General features: G+C 48.4%; 10 protein-coding genes across 10 annotated transcripts; 6 read left to right on the forward strand and 4 right to left on the reverse strand.

Moving 5' to 3' along the window:
* Window positions 1-1,411: 1,411 nt before the first annotated feature.
* Window positions 1,412-4,276, forward strand: N7520_003783 (GH92 family glycosyl hydrolase; the record flags this gene model as incomplete). Its single annotated transcript, XM_057137718.1, has 10 exons — window positions 1,412-1,801; window positions 1,855-2,001; window positions 2,051-2,171; window positions 2,221-2,736; window positions 2,784-2,874; window positions 2,920-3,461; window positions 3,510-3,598; window positions 3,645-3,715; window positions 3,763-3,855; window positions 3,904-4,276. 10 exons carry the CDS (start codon window positions 1,412-1,414, stop codon window positions 4,274-4,276), a joined length of 2,433 nt encoding a protein of 810 aa, XP_056998183.1.
* A 699-nt stretch (window positions 4,277-4,975) lies between these two features.
* N7520_003784 (uncharacterized protein) lies at window positions 4,976-5,418 on the forward strand (the record flags this gene model as incomplete). The annotated part of the gene is made up of 2 exons (XM_057137719.1): window positions 4,976-5,029; window positions 5,089-5,418. 2 exons carry the CDS (start codon window positions 4,976-4,978, stop codon window positions 5,416-5,418), a joined length of 384 nt encoding a protein of 127 aa, XP_056998184.1.
* Window positions 5,419-6,700: 1,282 nt separating this feature from the next.
* Window positions 6,701-7,845, forward strand: N7520_003785 (glycoside hydrolase family 16 protein; the record flags this gene model as incomplete). The annotated part of the gene is made up of 2 exons (XM_057137720.1): window positions 6,701-7,500; window positions 7,551-7,845. The coding sequence occupies 2 exons, from the start codon at window positions 6,701-6,703 to the stop codon at window positions 7,843-7,845; spliced, it is 1,095 nt and encodes a 364-aa protein (XP_056998185.1).
* A 965-nt stretch (window positions 7,846-8,810) lies between these two features.
* On the forward strand, window positions 8,811-12,332 carry N7520_003786 (bifunctional cytochrome P450/NADPH--P450 reductase; the record flags this gene model as incomplete). The annotated part of the gene is made up of 5 exons (XM_057137721.1): window positions 8,811-8,928; window positions 8,987-9,235; window positions 9,285-9,725; window positions 9,770-10,747; window positions 10,795-12,332. The coding sequence occupies 5 exons, from the start codon at window positions 8,811-8,813 to the stop codon at window positions 12,330-12,332; spliced, it is 3,324 nt and encodes a 1,107-aa protein (XP_056998186.1).
* Window positions 12,333-12,515: 183 nt separating this feature from the next.
* N7520_003787 (D-isomer specific 2-hydroxyacid dehydrogenase family protein) lies at window positions 12,516-13,532 on the reverse strand (the record flags this gene model as incomplete). The annotated part of the gene is made up of 1 exon (XM_057137722.1): window positions 12,516-13,532. One exon carries the CDS (start codon window positions 13,530-13,532, stop codon window positions 12,516-12,518), a length of 1,017 nt encoding a protein of 338 aa, XP_056998187.1.
* Window positions 13,533-15,073: 1,541 nt separating this feature from the next.
* Window positions 15,074-15,997, forward strand: N7520_003788 (PhzF family phenazine biosynthesis protein; the record flags this gene model as incomplete). Its single annotated transcript, XM_057137723.1, has 1 exon — window positions 15,074-15,997. The coding sequence occupies one exon, from the start codon at window positions 15,074-15,076 to the stop codon at window positions 15,995-15,997; it is 924 nt and encodes a 307-aa protein (XP_056998188.1).
* Window positions 15,998-16,663: 666 nt separating this feature from the next.
* On the forward strand, window positions 16,664-19,003 carry N7520_003789 (alpha-galactosidase; the record flags this gene model as incomplete). Its single annotated transcript, XM_057137724.1, has 3 exons — window positions 16,664-16,751; window positions 16,805-17,411; window positions 17,461-19,003. The coding sequence occupies 3 exons, from the start codon at window positions 16,664-16,666 to the stop codon at window positions 19,001-19,003; spliced, it is 2,238 nt and encodes a 745-aa protein (XP_056998189.1).
* A 224-nt stretch (window positions 19,004-19,227) lies between these two features.
* N7520_003790 (uncharacterized protein) lies at window positions 19,228-19,713 on the reverse strand (the record flags this gene model as incomplete). The annotated part of the gene is made up of 1 exon (XM_057137725.1): window positions 19,228-19,713. The coding sequence occupies one exon, from the start codon at window positions 19,711-19,713 to the stop codon at window positions 19,228-19,230; it is 486 nt and encodes a 161-aa protein (XP_056998190.1).
* Window positions 19,714-21,143: 1,430 nt separating this feature from the next.
* On the reverse strand, window positions 21,144-22,117 carry N7520_003791 (SUR7/PalI family protein; the record flags this gene model as incomplete). Its single annotated transcript, XM_057137726.1, has 3 exons — window positions 21,144-21,422; window positions 21,475-21,945; window positions 21,992-22,117. 3 exons carry the CDS (start codon window positions 22,115-22,117, stop codon window positions 21,144-21,146), a joined length of 876 nt encoding a protein of 291 aa, XP_056998191.1.
* Window positions 22,118-23,053: 936 nt separating this feature from the next.
* On the reverse strand, window positions 23,054-24,990 carry N7520_003792 (HET domain-containing protein; the record flags this gene model as incomplete). The annotated part of the gene is made up of 3 exons (XM_057137727.1): window positions 23,054-23,078; window positions 23,102-24,536; window positions 24,618-24,990. 3 exons carry the CDS (start codon window positions 24,988-24,990, stop codon window positions 23,054-23,056), a joined length of 1,833 nt encoding a protein of 610 aa, XP_056998192.1.
* Window positions 24,991-25,136: the final 146 nt, after the last annotated feature.

Consider the following 25,136-nt stretch of genomic DNA (forward strand, 5'->3'; position numbering starts at 1 on the left):
GAAACGATTGAGTAAAACCATTATTCGTTCCATGTTGTATGCTCCAATCACCCCTGGAAGCCACTGCAAACCTTGTGGTGACATAATAGACAAGGCAGAGGATGAGCCTGTGATGTTCTAGTTAGCTGACAACAACTTTAAAACTCAGATCTCTTGACTGCAATTTGAATACCAATAAAGTCGGTTTCACCATCACTATTCATAAAATGAGTGGAGCTTTCGTGGCTAAGATTCGCTTGCTCTTCGATCAGAGCATTAAAAGACCCCCCTGTAAAGGGCATCTCCTGCGCCAAAGGGAGGGATTTCATTGCTTTTTCCATTTGCGCAATCCGTTTCTCCATGGAATGCACATACTGATTTCTATACAACTATTAGGCACATTTGCAGGTTATGAAATCCAGTTCCGCAAGGTTAACTGACTTTGGTACGGCTTTCCCTCTGGTCCTGATAACAGTAGGAATGCATCTTAAGTTCCGCTGTGCGCAGGCGGTACACGGGGTATCGTCTGTGCGATTGCATCTAGTCTAACAGAAGAGCTCAGCCCACTTTTCTTCGCTCATCAGACATGGGACACACACTTTCATTCTCTTACACCTCTCACACACTCCCGGGTGGTGGCGGATGTTGTGATTTGTGTCCATTGCATTGATTGGTCTTGAACCAATAATCCCAGTATTTTTTCACAGAAACCTGTTCATTTCCGCTTGAAACCACCAGGCTAATGACGAAAATCGGACCTTAAAAGAGACGGAAGAGTGTTTGAAGTTATGCCCAGACTCGCAGTTGATCTTAAAAATGAGTTCATATCAGTCTTAGTCAGCATTGATGCACAAAAAGTCAGGCAGTCAGGCAGTCAGGCAGTAAGGCATCAATAGTGTTGTAGAGTTGGATAGCGGTGACCGGTGACCGATGGCAGTATGGCCCAGTTCAAGGCTTGTTGCCTGAGGCATGAACCTTATTGTAGACAGCTGAGACCCCCATTCATCATAAAACATTTTATTCCAAGTTGTTCTTTTTACCCCCACGTCTTTGGAAAAGAATCCTGACTGCTTAATATCTGGATTACATCATAGTTAGTGTGCTCGGGCGTGGTCAATCGTACTTACCAAAAAAGGGCAAGAGATCTGCACTAAAATGAAAGGTAAAGAAAGGGCTCGAGTACCTGAACTTCCCGGTACCCATGTGGTGCATCACGTAGCATGCGGGGTAAGACGACGAAAGTAACGACGTACAACACGATCCTACATAATATGCGGGGAAATCAAAGTAGCCTGACGAAAGGGATCGGGTTGTTTCACGCCGGGGAATGTATAAGAATGGAGGAGGCGCAGTGTCTCAGTCTATCTCCTGAGCATACCTTGCATGGTTTTATCTTCTATTCAGATTCTTCGCTCTTCAAATAAAGCCAGAAATGCGTTTGAATCCCCGATTAGCCCTCTCGCTGGGGCTGGTCTTACTCACCACCTCAGCAACAGCCGCGGTCGATCTCTCGCAATATGTGAACCCGTTCATCGGCTCTGAAGGTCCAGATGGGACGGGTGCAGGGGGAGGAGATATTTTCGTTGGTGGTGCGCGCCCATTTGGTGTCGCGAAGGTCGGTATAGATTCGACGGCTGTCAATTGGAGTACCGCGGTGTTGAATGGTGGGTGGACGCCTGACGGAAATGTGACGGGTATTAGCATGATGCATGAGAGTGGGACTGGGGGGGCGCCGAAGTATGGGTTGATCGCTCAGATGCCGTTGACTTCGGTTGGTTCGCCTGTCAACATTCTGGACAATCAGACTTATAGCCAGCCGAGGGTGAGTAGTTTTAAGATGTTTTTGTACTGGACTGACAGGCTTATATTGGATAGGTTGGACATGATGAGGCGAGTGTGGGATATTATAAAACTGAACTGAAAAGTGGAGTGACGGTTGAGTTGTCTGCTTCGCGTCACGCGGGAATCATGGAATATACATTCCCGGATGGAGAGAAGCATGTCCTGGTTGACGTGTCTCATGTATGTCACACTTGACCCCTGGCTCTAGAAACTGCTAATATATATCAAGTATCTACCTGGAAGCCCAGGTGACTCAGGAAGCCAGTTCTATGTCGGTGGAGAGATTGAAATCGAGGATGACGGAAAAGCATATACTGGATATGGAACTTACATCGGCGGATGGAATAACGGTAACAGCGAACCTAGTATTATTGCAGAATGGACACTGATCGAAGCTAGGTGCACCATTCACAGTCTTCTTCTACGGGGAGTTCTCCGAAGCCCCAGACCAGGCCCGTACCTTTTCCGGTGTCAACACAGACCCGATTCCCAAGTATCAAAACCTGGCAAACGGCGGCATAAGTCAGCCAATATATAGCAACCAGACCACAAAGGCTGTTTCAGGACCAATGAACCAGCGGATCGGTGCTCTGATGACCTGGAAATCAGGGTCTGCCTCCCGTGTTGTCTCTCGCGTGGGCATCTCTTCAATTTCCACCGCCAGAGCTCGGTCCTACCTCGAAAAGGAGATCCCATCGTGGACGCTGAATGACACCGTAGCCGAAGCCGTCAAGGAGTGGAACGATGATGTCTTCAACAAGATCCAGGTCCCACTAGATGATTCAGCGAATATGACACACGTCAGACTGCTATACAGCTCTCTATACTTTACTCACCTGATGCCCTCCGACCGTTCTGGCGAGAATCCATTGTGGGATTCTGACGAGCCATATTGGGACGACTTTTACACCATGTGTAAGAACAAAACGATTTTCAGATATGGACTTTACTGACATTCACAGGGGATATCTTCCGCTGCACGGTCAGCTTCTATCACATCTTCCAACCAGAGTACTACGAGTCCATGATCCGGGGTCTTATTGATATCTGGAGGTAGTTTCAATCCTCCAAAACTTTATTCCTAGCTGACTCCTCCAGACATGCAGGATACATGCCAGACGGCCGATCCGGAAACTACAATGGTCTCGTCCAAGGTGGATCAGATGCCGATAACGTCCTGGCTGATGCATACGTAAAAGGTCTCCGAGGATCAATCAATTGGACGGATGGATATGCCGCAATGGTCAAAGACGCAGAGGTGACGCCGTACAACACATTTGATCCTACAGATTTCACTGCAAGCACGAAAGAAGGTCGTGGTGCGCTGGATGATTGGAAAGAACTCGGCTATGTGTCGCAGGATCGCAACACGCGCTGCATCTCACGGACTGTGGAGTATAGTTTGAATGATTTTGCGCTCAGTCAGGTTGCTAAAGGGGAGATGCAGGGTGATGTTCAAAAATATCTGAATCGTTCTGCGGGATGGCAGAGAATTTGGGATTCGGGTGTGGAGAGCTTGAACTTTACGGGATTTCTGGCACCCAAATTCTCGGATGGGACTTTCAATAGCTCGGGCTACGATCCGCGGTTGTGTTATGGGTGCGAGTGGTCTAGTTATACTTATGAGGGTGTTCCATGGGGTATGTTCGAAACGATTGAAATAGTGACATGGCTGACTGAGAATCCAGAATACTCGTTCGTCATTCCTCACGATGTTGAGACTCTCATTAAACTTATGGGAGGAGCGGAGACGTTCGATGCACGGCTTGATATGATGGTAAGTGTATGATGGGTGCATGCTATGGAATACTAACTTTGTTCAGTTTAAACCAAACATGTCCATTCAAAATCTTGGTGATAATGGGGCTGGCATTACCACATTGATGAATATCGGGTATGTTGAATTGATCGAATTCTACTGATATTGACTGACCAGAAAAGAAACGAGCCCGACTTTGCTACACCCTATCTGTACAACTATATTAACAAGCAACACAAGTCTGTCGCACAGTCACGCAGCCTGGCCAACGAATAGTAAGTGTCAGAAATAAAAGTCTAGAAGCATCACTAAGCCAATGACAGCTTCAAGGATGCCTACTACGGCATACCCGGCAACAGCGATGCGGGGGCGATGAATTCCTGGCTCCTGTGGCAAATGCTGGGCATCTATCCAATCGTCACACAGCCCGTGTACCTACTGTCGTCACCCTGGTTCCCGGATTTGAACATGACCATCAACGGCAACAAAACGCTACGCATCTCCGCGACTGGGCTGGATGAAGGATACTATGTGCAGAGCGTAAAGATTAACGGAAAGCAATGGGAGAAAAACTGGTTCGAGCACGAAGATGTCATGGTCAATGGCGGGAGTATTGAGTTCGAGCTAGGCAAGGATGCGAAAACGTGGGAGAGTGGTGATGTACCACCCTCACCCGGACATGTGGAATTGAATTGAGAAACCCCGTATGTTAGCTAGAGGAGAATGGCGAACATGCATAGAGGATCTGAAAACGGCTTATCACAGAGGAAACTTTTATTCAATATTCAATTTACGTATTCTTGACCTCCAGATGTCAAGTGCGCGCTGGAAGGTCTGGGCTACCCCGCATTCGATTGATAGGAACCCGCAAAATCCATGCGATAATCATGTATTGTAATCGTGGGCTACTAGTTCCGTGGGAACCGATTGCACAGCACTGCCTCCCAGAGCTGATACCTAGTACTTGAGTCAATGCAACCGGATCAAGGTCATCGAGTTTCTTATTTAGTTAGCTGACAGCCAATAGTTGGTAGAAGAGAAATTGTTATGGCAAGCTTCCAGGTTTGTTTCCTTAAACGAGGTAGATCGCTGCTCTTCCAGGCCGCCAAGGCCGACGTTCTCTTGACGTCAGAGCGGGATGAAAAGAGGAGGTCAGAAACATTTGAATGAGAAAATATGCCGCAATATGTTTATAAAAGGTGAAGATTGTCTTGAGGCTCTCGTTTGTTTTTATTCTTCTCCTTTGGTCAGTGATTTTTTTTAGATCGAGATCTTGCGTTGAGCTTGGCGATCATTGGAGACCCACCGCGATCGATATATTCTAGAAGACTTGGAAGCTCCCTACCGAGAGAAGAATACATACATTTTTAATCCACTGAAGTGTCAACAATAACCATGGTCAGTGCAGTGGATACCCACGGAGAGTCAAAGTACGGATCAGAGATCCCAGTACCATGGCTCCTATCTGAAGCCCCTGGGGTGGATTGATAACTGACGATTGCGTGCAGGCGCCCGCTGGAAGGAACCTTGCAGCACGAGCCGGCAACGACGGCTGCCCAAGCACTATCTCTGGTGGCGCAATTGCTGGTATCGTGATTGGCACCATTGCCGGAACCCTACTTCTCCTGTGGCTGTGGCGAGTTTGCCGACTCCCCGGGGCATGGAGTGGCGGTGGTGAACCCGATGTCGGCTACCGTCCACCCGTCACTCGGACTCGAGGTCGCAGAAGAAGAAGCACTGGGTCATATGTGGATGTTATTGAGAAACCACACAGTTCACGCAGTTCAAGACAGTATCGGGAAAATGTTCGACGACCAGCTAAGGTGTATCTTAGCTGAGCTTGAGCGAGAGCAAATCGGGAAGTTGGATAAGTATGTGGGGCGGATAATGTTTACCACGCTGCACATTTGTTAATTATTATGACCAATAAATGTTCCTCAAATTTCATATTCGGGGGAAATCTCTGTTAATGGTTTGGTCTCCAGTAGCTGACGTAACAAAAGGCGCTGAGGGTCCTCGGGGACTCGGGGCCGTAGCCGTAGCCGCAATCCCTCCAAGGACCCTCTGTCCTAACGAGACTGGGAACAGGGTTGAAGCGAATGTACGAAGTACTCTTGTACAACTGATCTCTCAGGGGAGACACTAGTGATCTGTCCACGTAACGGCCAAGGACTGGCGTAACGCCCCAAAGCTTCGCCCTGGTCATATTTCGTGAATCAGCCAATCAAAGTTTCTAAATGGTGCCCCTATTCAGTAGCTCAAGTTCGCTTGTGCTGAATCGGTCATTTGGTGCGAAATTAGGTCCGAGCGAACATAAAGTGGGGAGCTAGAACAAAGCAGGGATTTGATGAAAGAGTTCCCCACATGACTTGGGCTTGTTGTCAGTGGAAATTGTGGATTTCTCAAGCGGGGCAAAGTAATCCGAAATAGCCGGTTCGTAAAAAAGTTCAGCGAATACGAATCTCAAAATAGACTGCCCTGCATCAGGGGTGAGCGATGTTAAGTTGGGTGCCTAAATCTAGGTCTAAATCTAAATGCGATGAAATGGTGTATACAGTACTTGGCATATAAATTGCTATCCAAGTGGGTGACATTCGCCGATCATGATACGAGGTATATACGAGAAGCTTGGTATAGCTTAACACTGTCTGTATCTAACCATGGTAAATATAGTCTTATCGTGGGTTTTCATCCAATTATATTGAAGCCTTCCAGGTAAGAAATTGCCACAACCTAAATTAGTTTAGCGTCAGGTACGGGGTTAAACCTCGGTTGGTTTAGCTCTTCACATATTCTTGCACTTTTTAATCCCCTTACTGTGTTGTGACCACACAAAAACAAATTAATCATTTACTTTTTTGCTTTAAGCTAACCCAGAAATGTATCGAATCCACTTCTGTATTTCCTTCCCCCCCATTTCATTTCAATGCTTTCCTTCTTCTAAAACTCCCTGACTACTCGTGGTATCTTCCACTTCCGTTCATTTCGTGCTACATCGCACATCCACTCTTTTGGAATCGAGTATTCGAGACTTTGATCTCGTGTCCCCTCATTGTTTGTTTTCCGCAGACTACCAGGGCCGAATAGTTTGTTATTGACTTAAGAGACCGGGACTTCAACATGAGAAACACATTCACCCTAGCCGCTGTGGCCCTGGCTGGCTATGCCGCTGCCCAAACCTCAACCTCCTGTGATCCGCTCAACGCTACATGTGCCGCGGATCCTGCCCTTGGCACCGAGCATACATGGTGGTTCAACTCAACCCTCGACTCCACAATCTGGAATATGACCGATGGCTCGCTCACCTATACCGACGAAGGAGCTGAATTCAGCCTCGATACCAATGGATCCTCTTTGACACTACAATCCAACTTTTATATCTTCTTCGGCGTCGTCGAATCATGGGTCAAGATGGCCAAGGGTGCAGGTATTATCAGCAGTGTCGTTCTCGAATCTGACGACCTTGACGAAATCGATTGGGAATGGATTGGATATAATACATCGGAGGTGTCGACCGACTTCTTCGGCAAGGGTAACACCACATCATACGATCGCGGTACCACTGCGTATGTGGAGAATGCCGACACCGAGTTCCACAACTACACAACCTACTGGAATCACGATAAACTGGAGTGGTACGTCGATGGAACTTTGATTCGTACACTCCACTACAACGATTCCTTGGCTCTTGGGGGCAAAAATTACCCTCAGACTCCATGCCAGGTCAAGATTGGTATTTGGCCTTCCGGTGAGGAGTCCGAGTCGTTAGGTACCATTGAATGGGGTGGTGGTCTGGTAAATTGGACCAACGCTCCCTTCACCATGACCGTCCAGAAGGTTCGCGTGCAGGATTTCCACACCGGCAAGGAGTACAAGTACGGCAATCACTCTGGTGACTGGCAAAGTATTGAGGTGATCTCGTAAGTATTCTTCGCTCGAGGCTTCGCCCAACCATAACTGACTGTCCTAGGGGTAACTCTACCACTGTCACCGAATTGAACAAGAAACCCAAGGAGACACTCGCAGAGAAATGGGCCGACCTCGGCACAGGAGCCCACATCGGAGTCTACGTTGGAGCCGGTGTTGTCGGTGCAGCCATCGTCGGTGCATTCGTATGGTGGTGCATGCGTCAACGCCGCAAGGGCCGTCTCGAACACGCCCTGGATGATACCAAATATGCCGACCAGCGCACCGAAATGTTAGATCACCAAAATAACTGGAGACAAAGCGAATGGAGAAACAGTGGCTACAAGCAAGTCAGCTAAAGCTGATCCACTCTTCATTTGATTTTGTTCGCTATGAGCCGGCTCTTTGGACCGGTTCCACCTGTGCTGTCGGTCTCTAGACATCACCATGACTTTGACTTCCTGACGAGACTCGTGTCCCTTTCGAAGGCGTCTGCGATGGCCATGGAACCCCTTAATGACCATTTCTTTTTGCCTCTCCTTGCCAATTCTTCAGCCCTGTTGTTTCGGGGGCTGCTTTTCTGTTGATATCCGTCTCTTGCCCCCTTTTTTCGGTTCAGTCCGGCGTTATATTGCCATTGCCTTTTCCGATCTAGGCCATTCGTTCATATACATCATACACCATACATGATTTGTACATATTTTCAAAGACATTGTTTCTTCTCAACCACCAATCTTCTTGCAGGCAAGGTGTTGCGAACAGGCAACCACGAAAGGGATTCTCCTACCTTACATGAAATGGTCCCATTGAGCTATTTTAAAATTAGCCTCGACCCCCTTGGAAACTATGACCTCATAATTTCTGATACAGAATCCATCGGTCGGCCCGAACAGAGATCCCGTGCCCGATCGGATATTGATAATTCGAGGCCAATTATTGACATAAATTACTTGGATTGCGGAGATCGACCGAAAATTGACTTCAGAGAGATGCCGAGGCTCAAAGGTGGAACCAACAGGCAGGCATAATTATCCAACCCCGTGTACAACGTGCGACAAGAGAACGACTCTGATTTCGCGAAAGAATCAGGTAGTGCAGAAGTCTAATTGGTCCGACAATCAGACAAATCATAACGTCAATGTTCATGGCGGGGTTAGTCACGGTAACAGCTTCATTCCTGACTGCTGACCGCGGGGCGCTACACCGGTCGGAGCAAACTCAATCGGATTTGAGGATTCAACCCCGTCTCTTGGCTTTTTAATTTTATTTATACATAATATCACTCATCCTTCTTTCTCTCAATTTTACTTTATACTCATTCACTATGAGCTTCAAAGAGGTTCCTATCCCGGGACCCAAGGGGGTCCCACTTTTGGGTAACATCTATGATATCGACGCAGAACTGCCAATCAAGAGCATTGACCTCATGGCTGATACTTATGGTACACAGCGAGCACCGACGTGATCTAGCATGTCATGAGCTAATGAGAGTTGCTCTAGGCCCGATCTATCGACTCACCACCTTCGGCTCCCCGCGTGTCTTCATTAGTTCCCACGAACTAGTAAACGAAGTCTGCGACGAAGAACGATTCACAAAGAAAGTTTCCGGCGGACTGAAAGAAATTCGGAATGGCACTCACGACGGCCTTTTCACTGCCGAGGTCCCAGGCGAAGATAATAACTGGGGCGTCGCGCATCGAGTCCTAGTCCCTGCATTTGGACCACTGGCAATCCGCGGCATGTTTGATGGTGAGAAAACCAACAAAACTGGGAAGACGTAAATGCTAATAATGTACAGAGATGTACGATATCGCGAGCCAGCTCGTAATGAAATGGGCTCGACAAGGCCCCAATGCCGCGATTACGGTCACTGATGACTTCACCCGTTTGACTCTGGATACCATTGCACTTTGTGCTATGGGAACGCGATTCAACTCATTCTACCGTGACGAGATGCATCCGTTTGTCGAGGCCATGGTGGGCTTGCTTGCTGGATCGGGGACACGGGCTCGTCGTCCGGCTCTTATCAACAACCTGCCCACGAGCGAGAACACAAAATATTGGGCTGATGTGGAATATCTGCGAAACCTCTCGCAGGAGCTCGTGAACGAGCGCAAAAGAAATCCTGAAGACAAGAAGGATCTTCTAAATGCGATGATTCTAGGTCGGGACCCTCAGAGCGGGAAGGGTCTGACGGACGACTCGATTGTCGACAATATGATTACATTCCTGATTGCTGGTACGTAATGATCGAAAAAGTCACAGATGAAGCTAACAGTATAGGTCATGAAACCACTTCCGGCATGCTCTCATTTTTGTTCTATTATTTACTCAAAACACCACATGCTTACAAAAAAGCCCAAGAAGAGGTTGACCAAATCATCGGGAAGCGCAAGATCACAGTGGACGATATGGCCAAGCTCCCCTATATCACGGCTGTCATGCGCGAGACTCTCCGACTCAAGCCGACCGCGCCACTCATCGCCTTACACCCCCACCCGGTCAAGAATAAAGAGGAACCAGTCAAACTCGGCGGGAAGTATGTCCTAAACAAAGATGAACCCATTGTCATGATGATCGGAAAGATGCAACGCGACCCGAAAGTGTGGGGCCCTGATGCGGAAGACTTCCGACCAGAAAGAATGCTGGATGAACATTTCAACAAACTGCCCAAGAATGCATGGAAGCCGTTTGGAAATGGCATGCGCGGCTGTATCGGACGGCCGTTTGCATGGCAAGAAGCCTTGCTCGTTGTGGCGATCTTGTTGCAAAACTTCAATTTCCAGATGGCCAATCCTAGCTACGATCTTCGCATCAAGCAGACTCTTACTATCAAGCCTAAGGATTTTGAGATTAAAGCTTCGTTGCGCAATGGGCTTGATCCGACGCATCTTAGTATGACGTTGAGTGGTACTCTTGAAGTGAAGGCGTCCGATACTGGGGATCGCGAGAGAAAGCACAAACCCGTTGTGGCTGGCAAACTTAAGCCTATGCATATCTTCTATGGAAGTAACACGGGTACTTGTGAAGCGTTTGCGCGCAGATTGGCCGATGATGCTCAGGAGTATGGCTTCTCGGCATCGACTGCTTCTTTGGACTCTGCCATGCAGAACATACCGAAGAATGACCCTGTCGTGTTCATTACGGCCTCCTACGAAGGACAGCCGCCTGATAATGCAAGTCACTTTTTTGAGTGGTTAAGTGAACTCAAGGGTAGTAGTTTGGAAGATGTCAATTATGCAGTCTTTGGCTGTGGTCATCGTAAGTGATAAAACCCAGTGCTCAAACATCCTGCTAATCAAATATAGATGACTGGGCTGCTACATTCCACCGGATCCCAAAGGCAGTGAATGAGCTGATTCTGGAAAATGGAGGAAGCAGACTTTGTGACATCGGACTTGCCGACGCCGCTAATTCCGACATGTTCACCGATTTCGATGGCTGGGGAGAGACGGCATTCTGGCCATCCATCACAGCGAAGTTTGGAGGAGGACAAGACAAAGCTGTCAAACCGAAATCCTCCTTGCAAGTAGAGGTGTCATCGGGAATGCGCGCCTCAACCCTAGGCCTCCAGTTACAGGAAGGTTTCGTGGTGGAAAACCAACTCTTGACCCAGCCCGGTGTGCCTGAGAAGAGACTGGTCAAGTTCAAGCTCCCAACCGACATGACCTACAAATGTGGTGACTACCTAGCCATTCTCCCTGTGAACCCAACGCCAGTCGTCCGGCGAGCAATCCGGCGCTTCGATCTCCCCTGGGACGCCATGCTCCGCATCCAAAAGCCATCAAAGAGCACAGCTCCACCATCCATCCCCCTGGACACACCAATCTCAGCATTCGACCTCCTCTCAACATACGTCGAGCTCTCTCAGCCCGCATCAAAACGCGACCTGAACCTCCTCGCCGACGCCGCCGTCGAATGCGCCGAAACCCAAGCCGAACTCCGCTACATCGCCTCAAGCCCCAGCCACTTTACTTCGGGCATCGTCCAAAAGCGAGTCAGTCCCTTGGATCTAATGATGCGCTACCCAGCCATCAAGCTTCCAATCGGCGATTTCCTCGCCATGCTTCCACCCATGCGCGTACGCCAATACTCCATCTCCTCCTCCCCACTCATTTCCCCTGAAGAATGCACAATCACCTTCTCTGTCCTCAACGCCCCTGCACTCTCGGCCACATCCGATGGTGAAACAGCACAATACATGGGCGTTGCATCCAACTATTTATCTGAACTCCAAGCCGGTGAACGGGCACATATCTCCGTTCGTCCGTCTCACTCGGGTTTCAAACCTCCAGCTGATCTTCAAACGCCAATGATCATGGCCTGTGCGGGTACGGGTCTCGCGCCATTCCGCGGCTTTGTTATGGATCGCGCCGAACGAATCCGTGGAAGATGCTCACACTCTGATGGCTTGAGCGAGAAACCCGCCAAGGCAATTCTATACGCCGGCTGTCGGACCAAAGGTCAAGACGATATCCATGCTGCCGAGCTAGAGGAATGGGCGAAGATCGGCGCTGTTGATATTCGTTGGGCATATAGTCGTCCATCGGATGGATCCAGTGGTCAGCATGTCCAGGATTTGATGCGAGGGGATAGTGAAGAGCTTTGTGAGTTATTTGAGCAGGGTGCGAATATTTACGTTTGTGGTAGTACTGGGGTTGGGGGTGCTGTTAGGGATATTTGTAAGGAGATCTTCGTGGAGAAGCGTCGAGAGAAAATTGCTCGAGCTAAAGAAGCTGGGGAGGAGCTTTCAGCGGATACTGAACTTGATGATGATGCAGCGGCTGAGAAGTTCTTTGATCGGTTGCGAGGGAAGGAGAGGTATGCAACTGATGTTTTCACATGATGATCACGGGGGTTTTTTTCTTATTACAGTGGATGAATTATTAGTAGTATGAATTTGCCATAACCTCAAAATCACTACCTAGCCTAAGTTTGGACTGGCTCCTGTTTACTGTACCTTGTTACTGCGGGATATGATTCCTGGAAAGAATTGGGTAAGTTGCTATTCACTATCCCGTTAGGCGTATTACTGCACTTGATGAATGGGTCGACCATGACACCATGCCTCGACAGTAGCCTTTGCAGCCGCCTCTAAGTTGTGCAACGTTCTCTCCGCATACCAAGCGAGATGAGGCGTCAAAACCAAATTTAGCTCCGCTGCTTCAGAGCTCAATAAAGGTGAGTCTCCTCTCCCACAAGGTTCTATGGCGTACACATCCGTGGCCGCTCCTGCAATGGTGCCACCTTTAAGAGCTTCAAGCAACGCCTGCTCATCAACAATTCCGCCTCTTGCGACGTTTATCAACAAAGCATGAGGGGACATCGTCTGAAACTCTGCAGTCGAGATCAAGTTGATCGTCTCGGGGCTTCGAGGCAAGCACAAAAACAAAACCGTCGATTCCTTCAAAGCATCTTCAAAGGCGATCCGATCTCCTCGAGGAGTCGCACCCTTTCGCTCAGCTATGTTAACCTTCATGCCAAGAGTTTTAGCCAAGGCTTCAATACGCTTCCCTAGCATTCCGTATCCAATGATACCGACAATTTCATCACTGCACAACAACGGACCCCGTCCGTCCGATCTAGCCAATTTCGACCGCAGGGACCCGTTCGTTTTCCACTCGGTATTGAGATCCGGATCCTCAGGCACCAAAGTTGTGGCGTTATGCAATATGAGAAACCTTCGTCGCGTAGCGAAATAGAGTCCAATGGCGTGCTCACTGACACTGTCCACATTGTTACCTGGACAATTGCAAACGAGGATTCCTCGGGCCTTGGCTGCTGCTAAGTCGACGCAATCTGTGCCGGTTGCCATGATCACGATGAGACGGAGTTTTGGAGTGGCTTCAGCGTTTAGGACATCCGAATTCAGACGGATGGTTGTGGTAATGACAATCGTGGCATCTTTGATTCGCTCGATAAGCTCTGATGGCTCGGTCCAGCGGTGTACGGCTTTTGTGTATTTTCCGGGTATGTCGAACTCGGGTATTTGATAATGAATGGCCTCAATGGCGACGATATGGTGATGAGCATCTTCGTGTGACATAGTGAAAGAGATAAAAAGACAGATAGGTGACTGATCGCGCCTGGAAATTTGCAGATGCCCGGGTAGATAAACGGCAAGGCCTGGTTTATTAAGCAAGGCCGCGCCCTTCATTTGACAAGGGATATTCAACGAATCTAACCGCACCCGTGGGGCAATGCACATCGCTTTTGTTAGTAGTGGGGCATATCCTCTCTTCGTTTCTCAGTCCAGAGGCTTTTCCTCATCCACATATCCACATTCATCCTTGCACTCGGTTCTCTAGCTCGGTATCGTAGGAACATGACATCAAAACTCAGCCGTGATACGCCGATATCAACACTGGGGATCTATGAAGCCACGATCAGTCCCGGGAAGTTTCGATCGGAGTCGGGATCAGGCCCCAAGACCCACCAAAACGAGGCCGGTTGTAGCCGACCGCATTTGTTGACATCAAGTTGTGCCATCACCACAAGACCTTATAACAGAGCTTATTGGAAAATTTCATTATTACCGTTGAACCTTTCGTATGCGCAAACTAACATAAAAACGGTACCGAGAAGCGAGGAATCCATGTGGAGGACGATATGAAACCGAGAAAGCACATTAAGAATTTAATTTTGACTGAGCACATGTAATAAGTTTAACCAGAAGAGCTACTTGCACAGTCATGAAGCCTCGCAAATTTGAAGAACTATAGTGCACTCCCAGGGGGTATTCTCTGGGAAAATATATGTACTGATACTTGCTTTGGCCAATTGAGGCCTCCCGATTTCAAGTCCACTTTTTGCCATCAAAATGGTAGCTAACGGATCCGCTTGGGGCCTGGAATGGAGTCAAATGTAAGTATTTGCCTCCGCGGTGCCGGTATTTGAATACCCGGGCCGAGATCTATAACAGGTTCTAATTTAGTTGCGATATTTTTTTCTGAAAGGAATCTATCTGTAAGGTTATCTATTGCTGCAGTCAGCTATTTACTATTTGACTCGATGGCTGGACTCCTATATTTCGTTATTGATAACATCACTGAGTAACCCTGTCAAGCCCACCAACACTGCCTTGCGAGTTGGCAAACTTGTATATCCGCTCGGCATAATTGTTAGGACCCACTTTAATATGGGACCGTGCCCTCAGCTGCTCTTGAGCTTCTCTCGTTTCCCATAGCACCCATTATCACGCTCGCTATTTCCGTAGCCTGTATCCATCTGATCAATAATTAAGCCTGTCTGGGATGGCAGACCGGGAAACTTGTGCCAATCCCTCCGTTTGGGCTGAGCACATCTGCTACGTTTTTCCGGACGCTGTTATCAGAGGAACTGGCGAACCAATCGGAGATCCTGGGGTACCCCACGCCCTTCGATGACAAGAGGGGCTATCTGCGGAAGCAGAAGTTCAGCATCTCGGCATAGGTCAAGCGAGGTTGGACAAGAATGGCGATGCAGCACCGAAATGCCGTTTCTGTCGGTGACGACTGGCCCAGTCGCTCTGAATAAATACCCACGATCTGAGTTCTTTACTGTAACAACGTGCGACCATTCAAGTGAGATCAATCTTAAATCCCGAACATGCATCTTCAATACGTTGTTGTCGATGTATTCACCACCACTCGCTTCCTGGGCAATCCTCTTGCCATAGTACGGGTGCCTGCAGCATACGGTTCGCAATTGTCGCAAGAGAAGAAGCTGCAGATAGCTGCAGAGTTCAATCTGTCCGAAACCATTTTTCTGCATGAGCCACAGAACAACAGTCAAGAACCTTTTAATTCTCTATCGGTCGATATATTCACGCCTAAATGCGAGATTCCTTTTGCTGGCCACCCCACCATTGGGGCGGCGGCATATATTCTCCAACATTGCACTGATCTGAGCTCGGAAGCCTTTCAGTACTTGGTCACTAAAGCGGGGCCCATTCCAGTCGCTCAAGAATCTCCGACCGGAATCGTCAGTGCCAGAATACCTTTCGACTATCATGTCCACAAGGCGACTGTCAAATCTAGTGTTACGATCACTGGAGTGTCCCCCATTGTGTCCATTGTGAGCGGATTATCCTTCGTTTTGGCCGAGTTGCCCGATTTGAAATCGCTGGCAGGTGTCAGCGCTGGACTACGCGATGACTGTTTTGTTCCTCATGATCTAGATGAAGGCTGGGATTCTGGCCTCACGGCCACCAAATATTTCGTCGACCTTGGAGAGGATCAAAAAGGCCAGAGACAATTTAGGACGAGAAATTTTGTCTCTTGGGAAGATCCAGGCACCGGAAGTGCGGCAAGTGCACTGGGGTGCTACATTGCATTGAAAGAACCCAAAGAGCGAGGCAGCGGTCCTTTCAGATACAAATTTACACAGGGTGTCGAAATGGGCAGGCAAAATGATATTTTTGTGAGTGTCAAGAGAAGTGAGGATACAACACAGGTCAAAGAGGTCTTTCTCCGAGGCTCTACTGTCTTGGTCTCTGAGGGGCGTATGATGATAGATGATGAGACAGCCTAAACCGCACCACGATACTAAGAAATATCAATTGATAGTAGTTGCGATAAATTGAATTTTCCCACAGAAAATCGACATAATGCAGCGCCTCATCCGTCTTACCGACAAGCCACGCAATCCTTAGCTTTTCTCTTTGTTAAATTTGAATAAAAGCAGGAGTGAGGGGGATTTGCAAAGCAAAAACCGGGGACTCCACAGCGGGGCATCTTCGGGCATTCTATCTTGGCTTTACTGTACTCCGTAAGCCATTGAAGATATTTATTTTGCGGATATTCGGATTATCCAGCCATGAGCGGCTGGATCCGACTCACTCGTCACTGATCTGCATTTCTCATATAAACCCTTCATCTCCAAATCTATGGGCTGTGTTCGATGCCAATAGTCAAGTCTTGGCGCGCGGCGGGATTCTTGTATGCTAACCAATCATACGCGTTCAAACCCGCCGCTAGGACGCGCTTCTTTCTTGAAGATCTCTGACATTGTCGGTGGAGCTATACCCCGCGTGGGGGCTTGGTAAATGCAGGGAAGACCTGGTACGGTCTGGCCTGTTGCACGGAGTTTTATCGGACGCCTTACTTCTCCCCTATAAAGGTACGTCAATCCCCAGGGGTTACTCATTCCCCTTTAGAGGAATACATCCTCGGTTTAGGCAAGGGGCGAACAGCTAACATGTTCCACCTAAGCAGAAAACTAGCAGTGACCAGTCTGGTCTCCCTACTTGGTTGCTCTTTGGCAACGGCTCAGTCCAGCACAGATGGTGAGCTACATGTGAATTCCGAAGCTTCAAGCGCTTATGCTAACTCTATATAGCAATTGTTGTGGACGAGACTACATTTGCGCTGAATGGCGACAATGTTTCTTACCAGTTCCATGTGGATAATAGTACTGGGGACTTACTGTCAGATCACTTCGGTGGCAGCGTGACGGGTCCCATTCCCAGGGAAATTGTGAGTGCAGTGAACGGCTGGGTTGGAGTACCGGGTCGCACTCGAAGAGAATTCCCAGATCAAGGTCGAGGGGACTTCCGTATGCCAGCAGTTCGCATCCGACAGACAGAGGGATATACTGTATCGGATTTCCAGTATCAGTCCTATGATATCAAGCACGGAAAGCCAGCTTTGCCGGGTCTACCGTCGACATTCGGAACCGATGACGAGGTCACTACACTCATCGTGCATCTGTATGATGAATACAGTGCGGTCGCTGCAGACTTGTCATACTCGATTTTCCCCAAATATGATGCGATTGTGCGCAGTGCCAGCATCACCAACAAAGGGAAAGGCAATATCACCGTCGAGTCCCTAGCGAGTATCAGTGTGGATTTTCCCTACGAGGATCTGGACATGATCAGCTTGCGGGGAGACTGGGCACGGGAAGCTCACCGTGAACGGCGAAAAGTTGAATATGGAACCCAGAGGTACTTGATCTGAGTTCTCATGTCAATAATTTGACTAATGGTGTATCAGCTTCGGAAGTTCGACGGGGTATTCCTCACACCTGCACAACCCATTCCTCACGCTAGTGGATCCGGCGACCACTGAAGCTTCCGGTGAGGCATGGGGATTCTCACTCGTCTACTCCGGGTCGTTCTCCGTCGACGTGGAAAAGGGATCACAAGGCTTTACCCGGGCTATGTTGGGATTTAATCCCGGTCAACTGTCGTGGTCTTTAGCAGAGGGTGAAACTTTGCACTCCCCAGAATGTGTGGCAGTCTATTCCAGCAATGGAATCGGTGGCATGTCCCGCTCCTTACATCGTCTTTATCGCAACCATCTCATCAAGAGCAAGTTCGCCACTGCCGATCGCCCACCGCTCCTCAACAGCTGGGAGGGACTCGGCTTCGACTACAATGCAACCAGCATATACCATCTGGCCCAAGAATCAGCCGAACTGGGTGTCAGGATGTTTGTCCTGGACGACGGCTGGTTTGGTGACAAGTATCCCCGCACCTCTGACACTGAAGGCCTCGGCGATTGGGTGCCCAATCCTCGACGATTCCCCGATGGACTAGCGGATACTGTGAACAGCATCACCGGCCTCAAGTCCGGCAACACGTCGACTAACCTGCGCTTCGGAATATGGATGGAGCCCGAGATGGTCAACCCGAACTCTAGCCTCTATCGTGAGCACCCAGATTGGGCACTCCACGCAGGACTGTACCCTCGAACACAGCGAAGAAATCAACTGGTGCTTAATCTCGCCTTGCCTGAGGTCCAGGAGTTCGTGATAAACTCTGTATCCAATATCCTGAACACCGCCAACATCACATATGTCAAATGGGACAACAATAGGGGCATTCACGAGATGCCTTCTCCCTCCACAGACCACGAGTATATGTTAGGAATATACAAAGTCTTCACCAACCTCACCACCCAGTTCCCTGATGTCCTCTGGGAAGGCTGTGCCTCGGGTGGCGGCCGCTTCGACCCAGGCATACTGCAATTTTTCCCTCAGATCTGGACCTCGGACGACACCGACGCTGTCGAGCGTATCACCATCCAAATGGGAACATCCCTCGCGTACCCACCCAGCGCCATGGGTGCCCATCTATCAGCTGTCCCGAACGAGCAAACTGGTCGAACACTCCCCGTCGCTTTCCGTGGACACGTTGCCATGATGGGTGGATCATTCGGACTGGAGCTTGACCCGGCTACTATCCCAGAAGCCGACAAGGCCGCTCTACCGGGCCTGATTGCACTTGCGGAGAAAGTGAATCCACTTGTTTTGAATGGTGACATGTATCGCTTGAGCTTGCCCGAAGACTCGAATTGGCCTGCTGTCCTGTTTATCTCAGAGGATGGAGCCCAGGCTGTCCTTTTTTACTTCCAGCTTAGTCCCCGTGTGGACCATTCTATTCCTTGGATCAGACTGCAAGGACTGGATCCAACAGCTATGTACAGTGTTAAAGGAAAGGGGACGTACTCTGGTGCGACGTTGATGAATATCGGCTTACAGTTTCCCTTTGATACCGATTACGGCAGCAAGGTTGTATTCCTCGAGAAGCAGTAATTACAGACTACGGTTACTCGTGTATGGAATGCACTACGTGTGTGAAACTTGGGCTTAAAAGAATGCAAGGCTTGAATAGCTGAAAGTCTATATCTATTCGGACGTCTAGATGTCCGTTATATCAGATCACAAATCACAAAACTAAAGAGACCAGCTCTAGCGCAAAAAGAACACCCATCTAACCATCTATCAATGCGAAAAGTCGGAATGAGATTTATAAATGCTTAACGGCGCTTGACACCCGGCGTCGCACTAGCACTAGCGCTGGCGAGGGCGCTTGCACTAGCTTTTGCCTTAGCCTCCTGACGAAGGGTAGCACCCTTGATGTTCTTGATAGCCAAGAGATCGTCCTGGACCTTGGCACGGAGTGCTATCTTTTCGTCGCCAGTGGCCGCCTCCCACTTGCGGTAGTCGGCGTGGTAGTTTCTGATCGCCGCACGGACAGCAACGGGTTCCCTGGCGACGGGGATCTCGGAGGCGAGAGTGACAGCAGTAGACGAGGGGATAGCGGAGGAAGTCGCGGTGGGAACCACTGGGGCCGTCTCTTGGTCGTAAGCCCGGCCAGCTTTGAAACCTCCGGAGCCGGGAGCCTCGAGGGGGTGTAGCTGCTTGATGGGCACGATGGGCATGTCCCGGGCGGCGTTGTTCTGGGGAGTCAGCGCGAAGGCGGTGCTCATGAGCCCGAGAGTAACGAGAGAGTAGAAGTGCATTTTGGAAGAGTGGTAATCGGGTCTGGTCGGATTGGAAGAAAGTTTGGGTTGTTGGGTTGGATTGGATTGGATTCCTGATTCTGAATAATTGTAGAGGTTTCGGTCACCGTGTGCTACTTTATATCTCTTGCTGCGATTCCCCAGAGACTGAATGACTAAAAAGGTAATCGCCACTAAACAGACAGTCAATACATTGAGGGAACAGCCTGAAGCTGCAGGTACCATTATTGTGAGATTCTATGTTGATCAATCAATTGAAGCGCACCCGCAGTTGCCACATATAACAAGTCTGTGGATTTCTTATTGGATGAAAGTATATGGGGCAATGTCGGGTGTGAAGCTTCAAGGTAGCAACTTACTAGTATTGGAAAAGGTAATTAGATCCTAAAGAAGTATTCACCTACTGTAGGTAAGTGCGGTCCAGAAAAATGTTGGACTTGGCCCCAGTGGGGGCATCAATTGGCACGGATGTCCTTCAAATCCTCTACTTACGCTATATGATCCCAGTTCCAATTATGAAGTTCTTATTAATATTTCTTTATATTAAATAGCATCTGTGTCATATGAAGCTGCACCAAATACTCATTATTACACGGCATAGTAAGACTGGGCGGATGGCGGCTCGGCTTTGGCCCTATTCGCCACATCTTCAATTGGGGGCGTGTTACCTAGAACGTCAATCTTAAAACATCACCCTGGTTCCAGGTCTGCCGATTTCCAAGTGGCGTCAAATGGTTGATATCATTGTTCTTTATTTGCAAAAATGGGTAAGTTAAGTTACGTTAAAGGATTTTACCTATTCGAGTGAAACGACGGGCAATCAGGGCCAGACTCTAGCTACGGCGCATTTCCACTGTCTGTGTTAATCTAGTCTACATCTGTAAACCAAAACATTGATAGCACCTGGGGTGTTGCAAATTTAGTGACAAACGCGATGTTGACAAACTATTCATATCCTGTCTTTAGCACCACCTGATCTCATAGGTTCTCCTGGTAATCCATCGCTTTGGTAATCTCTAACCAAAGGCACCAACACTTGACGTTGTGGGAGCCTTCTCCGCTGCGGCTTTTCTTTGATGGTAACGCCACTGGGGCTGAGCCAGGCTCCCGACATCTGATTGCTTATAATTTGAGGATTGCTAAACTCGCCCTAGAAAACATATGTGAGAATTCAAACTCTGTACATGTACTTATATGGTGTCATATATCACGTTAACACTCCCTAATAAAACACAATCGTGGTACAAGTACATCCTTGGACTCTACATCATAACAAAATAGCACTTTTGATTGTTGTACATGTACCAATCCAACGCATAGGACATGGCCTCTTTGATATCTATGAAAAATAATAAAACAACCCTAACGCCAAAATGACAGTCTAGTGTGGAAGCATGCCCGCAGGATATATATCGCAACCGAGTTGCACGTCATTGGATACGGCTGAACAGTGCCCTATTCCCAATACCACGGTTTAAAGAATACTCATCCGAGTCCTGTAAAGAATATTGAGACTCATACCGCATCAAGGAAGCCACTTTGTGTATGGTAAGAAAGGCCTGTATCACAGTTGCACTCCATGCCATCCCGAGGAAAGTGTTATTGTGCCGGGCCGAAACATCGAAATCGTCGGTTCGGAGTAATGAGACAAAATTCGCAGCTACCACGGAAGTGATGATTGAAGCGATTAAAAGGCACATGGTGCTGAGCTTTTGATCTGTTAGTGGACTGCCTTCACCAGGCATGTGTCTTGACACATACCATTAATGAAAAAAGTTCTAGGTAGGAAGGCGGTGTTTCGAGATTCCCCCGGATGGAATAATCTGGATGACCGGGCAAAGGCTGTGTCTTTGAATCCGGTATGCGGTAACGTGCGAAGCGTCGTCTAAAGTGGTGGGCGGCGATACGGATCAGTATCGATAGGATGACGAAACTGGCTCCTAAGATGAAGAACACCGTCATCGCTCGACTTGCGGGGGTGAGGGCATCGATGCTGGTTGAAAAGGACTGTTCCTCCCCAGGTTCTTGGATTCCTGTGGCTTCCCTGATTGCTTCGAATGGCTTGAAATGAAACAGGACACTGCGATCGGAGCACTTGCTCATGCTTGTTTTAGTTGTGGTGGTGTTGTCTGCGTCGATGAATTGTTGCTCAAGTCCTACACAGTAGGACATCAGGTAGACATTGACAATATTTGGGCCATCCTGAGTAGTAGGCAGTTGAGAGAGGTCAACCTGCTTTTGTTAGATCCAGCCTATTTCCGCCTTGGTGGGTACTTACTCTGAAAATCTCAGCATCGGGCAGGAAGTTGGGTGAACTACCGGCGAACAAACAGATGAGGAGAAGAATTAGAGCCACCACTGAACCGAAGACACGCAGCAGAGGATGAAGATAGGTATAGGCCATTGGGGACCATTGCGAACCTCAAAATGTGTCCGCCATCGCAACGTTATGTTCCGTGTCATTAATATAATTAAGTTTCGAAACATTCCAGTAATTTAGTACATAAATGAATCTGAAATCTCACATTGTTCAAATTTGGAGCTCGTCACGAAAGTCCCAAGCTGTCCTCGAAGTCGACATATTAAGGGGTCGGGTGAACCCGTTAAATATCTGCTATCCCCACTGCTTGCTTGAAGGATTGTAAGATCGAAATCGAGAGGCTATTATTTGGCGATCTGATTATAAAGAATGTGCTATCTAATTATGGCAGGCTTCGCAGTAGATCGATCCAATCTGCTTGGTGCATGGCAAATGGTCGGTTTTTGGTGGAATGTGGATGTCACTTCCGCAGAGATCGAATGCAAGGGCGAGGACGATCGGGTAGCAATCAGAGGCAAAAAGTCAATGGCCATTTTAGTTTCAGAATGGCATTTGGAAATCTTAATCTGGCATGCACAGGAGGGCATTTATGCAAGGGAGCTTGCATAGAATATCTGCCCTAGATTTCCATCAAATAGGATTAAGACGAAAACTTCAAATATGTACCATTTTCTTGGCGCCAATAGGCCCCAAGCGGGGAAGATGGAAGATGACTACAATATGTAGGCTGACAGCTTCACACAAAACGTATGTGATATTGGGTATGGGGGGAGAAAAGAGAGAAGGAGCAGAAGATCTAGAGGATATGCCCCCAGACCCAAAACTAAGCTAGTCCTAAACGGGATGCCAGCGCTGCTCAGGTCACATGATATGACCCAGGGACACCGACACATTTGATCATATTTGAATGTTTTCTAAATGATAAGAACATTACCTCGTGCCATTTCATTGGCACGAGAGTGCCAGAATTTAGGTATCACATAACATGTCCCCAATCGCCGAAATATCTGTTTCTTCTCATCAACACACTCCAGCATCAATGCCACTGTGCGACAAATGAGAAGGCACCACACGCCAGAATGAAGAACCTGCTCATCTTGAACGTCAAAGTTAGCAATAGCTGTAGGTCGATCAGTCCCTGGCGTGACCCATCCTTCCTTTTCAAGTGCGTCCCAAACTAACAACGGTTTCACTCCAGACACCCCATAAGGTTTGTATCGGGAATTTGTCTTGAGAACCACAGAAGTGTAAAATAGCGGAGCAGCAATCTCCAGCATTCCGTTGTTGATGATTTCTCCCACAGTATCCACCTGAAAAGATTGCATAGAGACTGAGGCAACTGGAGCCTGCTCCCTTGTATCATTATGTCGTTTCCAGAATTCGTGTTTCGTTGACCCATCAACGGCCACCCAGGACCATGATGGGGCACGAGAAGTGACTGGCCTACTCATCTTCCACATCGCTGGGTTCGTCCGTGGGTACCTCATGGTGTTCTTTGATTCCCATAGCAGACCCCAGGGTAGATCGGATTCCCAAATTCCGGCTACATATCGTCCGCCTATTTCCTCTTGGAGGCGGAGAGCGGCGCCACTAATTGCGGGAAGTCGGTCGCCGGGATATGTGAGCGCCCGGCTGGTGTATTGATCTACTGCGGTATACCACGCCGCGAGAAAGTCTAGTCGACGGTTAGGAAGGGGAGTAGGTTGATCTAATCTCGAGCCTGAATAGTCTCTTCGCCAGTCAAGAGGACTCAAAAGTGATGGTGAATACGAATCCTGTCTGTTGGATCGAAATCCATCTTCCCATTGTGCCTCTTCTCTACATTGGAAGATGATCTGGTCTTCCCCGTAGGATAGAAGTCGGTTAGGAAGCACGGACTCTTGGAAAACCCAGGCTCTTTTTCGGGCCAATCCCTTGGGGAAGCGATCTGGAGTATATCCTCTCAGGTAAATGTGACTGCATTCGTCATATCGAAGTTTGAATGGCTTTGGCAGGTCTCGGGGTTTCAGGAAGCTTTCCATGACTGTACTGACGTTTGCCGCTTGTACAGCAAAATAGGAGTTTCCGTATATGTTCTTCATTTGGTCGATCTGTTGTTTCTTAACTTCTTCGTCATCCTGAACAATGCAGAGGGCATCGACCCACACATATCGCACACCGAGACCTTGCGCGACACGTATGACATCTTGTATTGTCTTAGGTAGTGTCTCGTAATCAATTGACTCTTTCAGTTGCTTCATGTTGTCTTTCATCAATTGCACTGGCTGGGGCCGTATGCCCCACACATAGCTCAGCACAATATAGAGAGCTTTCTTTCTTGACTTGTCATTTTCAAATATTTGCAAGCTTGGAGTTGCGCCACTGTCATGTATTTCGATCACAAATCGAGGCAGAACTGCTTCATTGACAGGATCACAGGCTGAATGTTTTGAGCATGATTTAATCCATCCATGGATCTTAGCAAAGACCCGATCCGACGTAGGATTGGGATCAATCTCCCTAGCTGAAAAGGTCTTGGAAATTGGCTCATCTGTCCTGTCAGTCTCGCAACAGGTAGATTGTTAGTTTTTGACTTAGCTCTTACCTGGACTAGCAAATATTGAGTAGCTAACCGAATGCCTTGGGCCACCATAATTTCCATAACGAGTTAAATCCTTCAGATCTAATGCGGGCTCCATGGTCAATTCTTGATCTATATTCACCGCGGAGGGTAGGAAAGGTGGCTGTCCATTCCAATTCAGCGAAAAAGGTGGTCCGGGGTTTAGGCCATGTACCACCTCGACCCGTTCCCATTCCGCACGTTGGATTTTATAAAGATAAGCACAGAGGGGACAGCCGTTCAGTGCGGAGGATTTGAAATGTTGAAAACTGGTCCATACATCACCAGGACTATCCTTCAAAGGAGGAAGAAGACTGCATGAAGAGCATAGCTTCTCGCGGTTTTCCACAACAGCCATAATGTGGATGGTAGGATGAAGCTTGAAAGTGGGGTGTTTATGGGGGCGAAAAGGGACCCGTTGTACTCCGTACTCCGTATACGGTAGGTGTTTGGGTTTGCACCCGTGGCAAATATTTGAGCCAATCATATTACAGTTCCTGGTCC

This window comes from Penicillium odoratum (genome assembly GCF_028828045.1).
Source record: "Penicillium odoratum strain IBT 22623 chromosome Unknown utg000003l_segment0_segment0, whole genome shotgun sequence".
Lineage (NCBI taxonomy): Eukaryota > Fungi > Ascomycota > Eurotiomycetes > Eurotiales > Aspergillaceae > Penicillium > Penicillium odoratum.